Source organism: Larimichthys crocea, chromosome XI, assembly GCF_000972845.2.
Source record: "Larimichthys crocea isolate SSNF chromosome XI, L_crocea_2.0, whole genome shotgun sequence".
In the NCBI taxonomy this organism is placed as follows: domain Eukaryota; kingdom Metazoa; phylum Chordata; class Actinopteri; family Sciaenidae; genus Larimichthys; species Larimichthys crocea.
The window spans coordinates 15,679,270-15,687,821 of NC_040021.1; the positions used below are offsets into that span (position 1 = coordinate 15,679,270).

At 42.2% G+C, this 8,552-nt stretch overlaps 1 protein-coding gene across 2 annotated transcripts in view; it reads right to left on the reverse strand.

The window, feature by feature from the left end:
• atad2b (ATPase family AAA domain containing 2B) overlaps nucleotides 1–8,213 on the reverse strand; it is a 62,910-nt gene extending 54,697 nt beyond the window's left edge. Inside the window, exons 1-14 of one of the 2 annotated variants that reach the window (XM_027284234.1) lie at nucleotides 7,892–8,213; nucleotides 6,000–6,166; nucleotides 5,714–5,745; nucleotides 5,459–5,606; nucleotides 4,878–4,977; nucleotides 4,644–4,776; nucleotides 3,804–3,950; nucleotides 3,625–3,700; nucleotides 3,328–3,405; nucleotides 3,000–3,111; nucleotides 2,700–2,815; nucleotides 2,397–2,571; nucleotides 2,079–2,167; nucleotides 1,005–1,164 (exon numbers count right to left, since the gene is read on the reverse strand). In XM_027284234.1, coding sequence (XP_027140035.1) covers nucleotides 1,005–1,164; nucleotides 2,079–2,167; nucleotides 2,397–2,571; nucleotides 2,700–2,815; nucleotides 3,000–3,111; nucleotides 3,328–3,405; nucleotides 3,625–3,700; nucleotides 3,804–3,950; nucleotides 4,644–4,776; nucleotides 4,878–4,977; nucleotides 5,459–5,606; nucleotides 5,714–5,745; nucleotides 6,000–6,166; nucleotides 7,892–7,990 — 1,632 coding nt within the window. In that variant the 5' untranslated portion in view covers nucleotides 7,991–8,213. Of the gene's footprint in view, nucleotides 1–1,004; nucleotides 1,165–2,078; nucleotides 2,168–2,396; nucleotides 2,572–2,699; nucleotides 2,816–2,999; nucleotides 3,112–3,327; nucleotides 3,430–3,624; nucleotides 3,701–3,803; nucleotides 3,951–4,643; nucleotides 4,777–4,877; nucleotides 4,978–5,458; nucleotides 5,607–5,713; nucleotides 5,746–5,999; nucleotides 6,167–7,891 lie in introns of both variants that reach the window. The other variant, XM_019264290.2, reaches the window with a different exon arrangement.
• Between the last annotated feature and the right edge of the window lie 339 nt (nucleotides 8,214–8,552).

An 8,552-nucleotide genomic window follows, 5' to 3' on the forward strand; every position in this document is an offset into this window, starting at 1 on the left:
CTGCCATAGTGGCTTCCACTACTAAATGTAAATCCATTTTGATTTAACACATCGTTTTAATGGCTTGTTGCGTAAGATAGGATAAAAGAAACGAAGCGTGACATCAATAACAAGGAAATCACATCATAAATTTCATAATTAAGAGCATGTCTTACCCTTAACTCTATCAAGAACTGACAACAGCAAGAGAAAGATCAAACTGGAATTAAGTGCGTGAGTGAGCTCGACTGAAGAGCTTGCCAGCACTTCAGGACAATGAGCCCTTCACTTTATTGCATCGTCTCCACAGGACTTCACTTTGATAAGCAGACATCAAGAGCAACGTGGTCTTTGCCGTGAATCCAGGGCATCGGTTTTCATTATCTTTCATCACATCTCTCTTTCAAAAGAGACAGATTTCATACAGGTTTCTAGTTTGGGTGGTACCGGGAGGGAGCTATGCTTGAATGTGCAGAGAGGATCGCCATTTACACAAGGGTGGGGTTTTTAAATCAGTCACAGTTCGCTATCTGCAATGGTGAATTCATGGCCTGCAGAATAGGTTTTGATTCCCAATGATCCTACTGTGCGGACAAACGATGCAAGGCGACCTATTAGACAGGCCCGATGGGGAGGAGTCACCTACACTAAGCAAAAAAAAATGCACGATTAAAGCAATCAGATCTGCATAACAAATTCTTCGAAAATTGATTTTTAATTTAACCTAATGAGCATCTGCTTTGCCACTTGTTTGTTGGATTAAAACATTCAACAACAAGGGCAAATACAGTTCAGGAGACTCTTAAGAGCCAGAGGACCGGACTGCAAGGATTGGATATCGCGGTGGAACATTGAAGTTAAAACTGCCATTGTGCCATGTTGGATTTTTATGTGTAATATGCAATCCGAATGAAAAGTACAATGAAAAACACATCTATTGATCATCCATGCGCAGTAAAAACAAGACTTTGTATTGTGGACATTGTTACCACTGTGCACAAAGCTGAGGTCGCACTCTGTCTCACCTTCTTGTCGGGCAGGTTGAACAGAAACTCCCGGTCAAAGCGTCCAGGCCTCCTGAGTGCCGGGTCGATAGAGTCAAGTCTGTTTGTAGCACCGATGACCACTATCTCCCCACGACTGTCCAAGCCGTCCATCAAGGCCAGCAGAGTGGACACAATAGAACTGAACAGAGAGAAAGAGGTAGTGGACAGAATTTAATACATTGTAGTTAATATTCAGATGTGTCTAATCTTACACCCAAAACAGCAGTTATACAAGGAGAACAAGATTTTACTGGCCGTGTACATTATTGTAGAGACACACTGCATAACAGTTAAAACACACACACACAGTAGCAGACCTTGAAAGCCTAAATACTTTTTAAGATTGAGACAATATCGACATGGCTCATGAGCGAGTACAGACCACATAAACAAGGCCTTATTTCTGCAAATAGTGCACACACATGGTCTATCAAACACAAATTGAACAAAACAGTGTGGGGCAAAAAAAACGGTTCTATTTCCATGTTGACTCGAGCTCCATGCAAGCATTTACCCAGCATGGAAGAAAGAGGAGAGCATCTATAATCTCAAGCATACGCACATTTCATGTTTTGAATAAACTTCTGCCCAGAATTGTAATGTTGCATTTCACAGGGACAAATATTCCATTTTGTCGATGGCATCCATTTCGACAAGGATCAACGGCAAGCTGTGTTTGCATAATAGGATACTTCCTCACATACAGTACAAACTGAAATGGTCTAGATCAGAAGGGAAATTGTTATGATTTCCGATTTTTGCTTTATATGGCTGCTCAATGCCAAGTAAACAACCAGATATGGACCCAAGTGTAGTTGATGTGAAGCACCCCCATTTAATCCCAGTGCCAGCAGTGTAGAACCTGCGGGTTCAAGAAAACCTGCACCACCTATTGGCAAGGACAGCGACAGCAGCAGTGGTTTAGTACTGTAGATGTAGACATGCACATTTGTGCACAAGGAAAATCAGCTTCAGTTTTTGTGAAGTATAAGAATAAACATGTATACAGAATAGTCGTACCTTCTTTGAGGGTTGCGACCACATTAGCCTTACCTGTGTATCTGGTCTTGTCTGCTGGAGCGAACAGGAGCCAAACCATCAATCTCATCAAAGAAAATAATGGATGGCCTCATCAGGTACGCCTGATCAAAAACAAGAACAGGAACAAAACCAAAACATGAAGCTCACTGAAAGGCTATCAAAGCCGCCTGGGTTCATTAAGTTACGATGGCTAAGGCCCAAGAAATACAGAAACTGGAAATATTCCACCAGAAGCAAATGACCAGTTTTCTATTTACACAGTGAATTGACAATTTAGTGAGTGAAGCAAGGGTCACGAGGACATTGTCCAATAATTGCCTTTGACCTCACCTGGTCAAAGAGCAGGCGTAGCTGGCGTTCTGATTCACCGACCCACTTGCTGAGGCAGTCGGCTCCTTTCCTCATGAAGAAGGACACCTTCCTGTCTCCGTGGCTACACTCATTGGCAAGTGCCCGTGCTACCAGAGTCTTTCCTGTCCCCGGAGGGCCATAGAACAAACACCCCCTAAAAAAATGAAGGGAAACAGTGTTTATTTAATAATGGCAATATAAGCCACACATATATCTTCATTATCATGACATGAGAAAATGTCAAAAGCATGAAATGAAATAAAGTGTCCGTTTTTTTCTCACCTGGGAGGCTGAATCTTAAACTTCTCAAAGATCTCGGGGTAAAGCAGTGGGAACACTACCATCTCCTTTAGAGACTGAATGTGATTACTGAGGCCACCCACACTGTCAAATCTAACCTGGGAAGAAAACACACATTTTAAACACTCACCCATGAAAACTGAAGCCTCCCTGTGTGGCTACAGAATCAATTTATAAGTATAATTCAAGATCTCCATTGAAGAGTCATTACATTTTTAGGTGCAGCCCATAAAAGCTTAAACTGTTACAGCTTTTTTGATATTTATTAGCGTTTCCACTCACTGAGCTATCAAGGTTCATGGGATCCACGTCAGCCAAGCTAGCGCCCACTTTTACCCGATCACGTAGCACGCCACTTGCCAGGTCTTCTGCAGTCAAGTTCATAGGCAAACATCTGTGGGGAAAAAAAAATAGGACTGACACTTTACACACTGACACATTACATCTGAAGAGTACAAATATAACGTTACACACAGGTTAGCGCTGCAGCACAATAGTCAAAATGATTTATTTCCTTTAAAAAAAGAAAGAAAACTGCTTCAAAGCAAAAGTAAAACAGAAGAACAAAAGGAAGACATCAAGGAAGAAGAAAGAAAGCAGCAGCCATTACCTGTTCCTCGCCCGGGTCATGCTCTTGCTTTTTCTCCGTTCAAACCGCTCTTCATCAGAAGACGAGGTGGTGTCACTGCTGTGAATGGCATGTTTCTTCACTCTGGAGAAGTGTGATACTCGAAATGAACTGTCGCACCATTACTCATTCACATTCCTTAATCAGCAGAGACTGGTATGTGCTAAAAACTTTTTACAACCTCTGTTCTGACTTCATTAGTCATGGTAGTGAATAGGCTGCTTAAGAGTTACACATCGTTAAGCATCGGATTTGTCTAGACTTTGTTTCACAGCGTACCTTATATGGCTTCTTCTTGCTGGGGATCTGTGGGTGTCAAAAATTGAGGGGTTGCTCTGTTTTCTGTTCACAGGCTCTGAGAAAGCAAACACAAAGCGACTGCTTGTCACACAACAAGCCGCGGAGCAAAAAAAAAAAAAAGATCAAATGTGAGAGAGAAAAAGAAAATGAGCAATTACCAATAGGTGGTGCCTCATATCTCTGCACCGTCTTTCGCTGCCTCAGGTTGTACGGTCTGTCGTTCTCTTCTCCTGCCTCTTCTACTTCATCCCCTTCATCGTCTTCATCATCATCTTCTGCATCCTCCTCTTCCTCGCCGTGAGAATCTGGAAGTCAAAAGTGCAGTTTTCAAACTTCAGAACAGATTTAAGCCAAAGTACACCAAGCAATTGACTTCAGATTAGGGATGTTACGATATGGAAAATTTGATATCTCGATTATAGTGACCAAATTATCAAGGTTAACGATATTATCGCAATATTCTTAATTGCTGTACATACATGTACATGTATGTTTCAACATACATTGAAATAATTTCACTGAATCTTGTGATTTTCTGGCACAGAAAGAGAGTTTATTTTGAATGAACAAAATATGTAAACAAAATTTGTCTACATATTTTGCGTCGGCTCCGCTCAGCGGTAGACTGGGTGCCTTCGGTTCTGTTTCATTTGGAGACACACAGTGCTTACTGCTCAGCTAGTAGCTCCTAAGTGTCTCAAAACGAAAACGGGAAAACGTTGTTGCATTTTAGGAGGATAGATAACGTTTAACATTTGCAAGACTTGGATGAGGCTGTTATTACATATCCCGATAATCCACCGCGATAATGAGATTAAATTAAACATAAACAGTCATTTTTATCGCGTAAAATTTCACTGCGATTTACCGTAATACCAGTAACCGTTACATCCCTACTCCCAATTATTTCATTTTGATAAATCCAGTTAAAGATGAGGTGGGTTTTTAAGATCTCTGCCTCCACTGATTCATTAGAAGAACATTAGTAGGAGAATGACCTTCCGTCCCTTCCTCTTCTTCCTCCTCCTCCTCCTCAGTTTTGCTCATGACTTTGTGGTGTGTAGGCATGCTGAAAGTGCTCCTGCGCATGGATTTCCTTCTCTTCACCCGGGAATACATGTCCATGTTTTCCTGGAAAAAAACAGACGCTTATCACTATCACTCACATTATCAGGCACTTGTCATTTACCTTTATAGTTTTGAGTTGTGGGTCACAGCATGGACACACTCACCTCCTCAGTGTCTCCAGTCCACATGCGAAGCCGCTCCACCTCACGGTTCTGCCTGATGCTGCTGATGTTGTCCATCTCTTGAAGAACAGCCTCAGCAGTGCTACACACACACACACACACACACAAAGCGCAGAGTATGACAAACTGAAGGCACCTTTACAGGAGTGCTGCATGGGTAGACAATTCTTGTTTCACAGAGGTATATAATCGAGAGTGCCTTAGGTGTTGTTTTGGATGTGACATTCTTATGCAGCCTCTTTTCTTGGATCAGAAGAAGACACAATGAATACTAGCAGTACAGTGCCTTTCAGTGCCAGCGACTTTCAAATCTCATTTGAGGGTGTTCAAATCCTTATTAAGTGAACAGGGATGGAGGACATGACTGCTGACCTGTTCAGAACATTGGTAACTGATGTACCAATGTTCAAACACTTTAAGTACAAATTGGGAATCAAACCAACTGGGCCTTTCTTATGTATAAGGAGTCCACATGTTCCTAGATTTCCATTTCCACTTCCTGTTTCTCTTCTGTTAGCACCACTTATTGCAGGAAAGGTGTCAGTAGTGTGACTGCTAGCTACCTGTTGACCAGCTGGTCAAACAGCAGGCTCTGATTGAGGTGTTCAAATTGGCTCTTCTTCACCCGGCAGCTCCTCTTCAGCTCCACATGGCCGTTCATGTGAGAGTGATCTCCCCCTTTGCTCTCCTCATTCCGGTGGCTCATATGGGCTGCAGCATTAACAAAAGTTTAATTAGGGACGAAGGCTTTAATTGTATGGCTCTCAAATGCAAATGTTCAATGTATGGTTTAAACAAAAAGGAGACAAATGCATTACCGTGTCCATTTTGCATTATGCGGGAGGATAACCTGGGAAATGAAACAACAAAGTCGCATTATGTATGGACAGCCACACAGAAAACAACAATTAATCGCAGATAATACTGTTTGAAAGCTAACCTTTAAGTTACGATACATGACATGAGAAGAATTAGATCTGACTTGACAGCAAATGGCTGTCTAAACCAATTCTACCACTGGTCTATCACGGTGCTGCATAATATTATGCCTCGTTTGTATCATTCAGAGATGCTTATGATGACAAAGAAAAGCTAGCAGCTGACCTGGTACGGTAGGTGGGAATGTCCCAGCTGACCCTCTGGCCCTTAGTCTGAGGGGATGGGGAGGTATCACTGGAGCTGGGCTCAGAGGCAGTCTGCCGGCGCGTCCGCTTCAAAGGGGGAGCCAACCGTGGGCTGCTGGGACTGCTCACATCACTACTGGGCTCCTTCTGTCAAACAAGTTTAAGAGAGGATGCCGGAATGACAAACAATCAGTACAAGCAAGCAACAGAAAAAGAGGATGCTTAAACAGATGACAGCCTATCACAAATATCAGCATTAAAAAAAAAGAAAAAGAAACCAGCCTATTAATCATTGTATACACCCAAAATATTAAGAAAATAACAAACAAGCATGACCAAAACTGCCCACATGAATATAAAATCCATGATCCGACATACAAAGACTTCAAGGACAGAAGATGGCAAGAGCTCTGAATGGCAAAACCTGAACAGAGTGATGAGACAAGACACCTTGCACCCATCTTCTCAGCGCATTACCCGAATCATAACCAGACATATGCCCTTGATGCTCACGCCCTTCACAGCTTAACTTCCTTGCTGATAGGAGTGCATCTCACTGTTGTCATAGGCAACTGTCTGCAATGGCTGCAGAGGGGTTCGTCCGACTGGCTGGGTAGATAGATGCAAAGTGTAAAATGTACTAGCACATTTGTGGCCTGACGGCTGCACCCTGACATTATTCTGCCTTTTAAGTCATTTTCCCAAACGAAGCGTCAGTCTCAGCAACAAGTATCTGAAAACAAGGTGTGCACACAGCAAGCTGAGCCAAACGGTTTGGGGGTGTTGTGCACAAAAACAGTCCAAAATCTTGGAAACGACACTGTAAAAGTTTAAGGTTTATCACGCTAAAGCCTTTTAATCACATATCTCACTATGATGTGTCATCTCGCTTACAATCTACACGACTGGATGTAAGCCACAAATGATTTCAATTTCTTGAACCACAATTCAAAAAAAAAAAAAAAAAAAAAAAAAAAAGTAGAAACCCTCGCCAAGCAGCCCATTAGAAACTCAAGAATGTGCTAATGACTATCAATAAATCACTTTTATGTGCTGTTGTGATCGTAAACAAGGCGGAAACACAGGAGCTCTTGTCTTGCATAATCTCAATGTTTACATTTTGAGACAAAGACTGTCAAGGCAGCTTGTAGGTCAGACGCACAGAACTAGGTCTGTTCATTTAGTGTTTAACATTAAGAGCAAGTGTGCACACTCGGGCACGTCGGTGCTTTTCAAACACCCGCTGTCAAAAACGTGCTAAATAAAGATCTTTAGGGTATTTAACGTTACTCCACAAAGTTCACCAAGTTCAGACTTGCTAAATACGGGAGTCGAGCCAGCCAAGTGTTTTGAACCTGGGACTCCCTTCCCCCACTGTAGGCTAGCTGTCGGGCTAGCTGTAACCTACAAACGCTAGCCTAACTAAACGCTTTCTCTCTGTGTTTGAGAGAATAATCACGCCGATACTTCCAGAAATGTGACATGAAGTGGTGCTAATGACCCCGTGTCAAACTCCCGACTGTCTTCATTTGGGAAGCTAATTTGTTGAGACAATAGTGAAACAAGTCAGCCGGGTAAAAAAAAAAAAAGCCAAACACAAAGGGAACTCAACTTGGGGGCTAACCAGGAGTTAGCTCGTAATCTGACAGCTGAACAATGCGTTCAAGTGCGGGCGACACGCTTATGAATCACCGCGTTCAAGTCTTTTATTGTGTGTCTGCGTGACTGAGCGGGTGTCAAGTTCAATGCTGCACGCACTTTGCTGTGAATAAAACATTATGTGGAGCACCTTGAGGCCACGGCTACGGCTACCTAGCCAACTAGCAAGGAGCGAAGCTAGCTCGCCGGCAAAGAAAGGAAAAACCGGCTTACATGTTCCTCAGAGTTTCGCTCGTTTCTCGACGACGACCTAGTCCTGGAGGAGATGAAGTGGCCGCTCCCCGGCCGTGAGCTTTTCCTTGTGTTCACCATGTTTGTTTTCCTTTTGTCTGCCCTTACTGAATCTCCCTAGCCGGCTCCAAACACTGCCTCAGTGAGCGCAGCATCGAGGCGCCATTTCTCTCTCTCTCTCTCTCTCTCTCTCTCTCTCTCTCTCTCTCTTCTCTCTCTCCTCTCTCTCCTCTCAAGTGGATATGTGGGTCTGTTTGGCAGGTGCATACGTTTCTGCTGACTGGACTACTATCACAAAGAACTACTACCCTACTTATCACACGGATACTCTCTTTTATATACATATTATATAGATATAATATAATATATATATATAGATATATATATATTATATATTATATAATATATATAGAGATATATATAGATAATATATCACTCAATCAATAATAGATACGATGAAGGACTAGATCAGCTCAATAGCTAGATAGATAGATAGATAGATAGATAGATAGATAGATAGATATACTTTATTTATCCCAAGCTGGGAAATTATAGTGCAGCAGCAGCATTACACAAAGTGACAAGTGACAACAAACAATAAAAATATACTATAAAGCAAAATATACATAATAAAATATCAAAA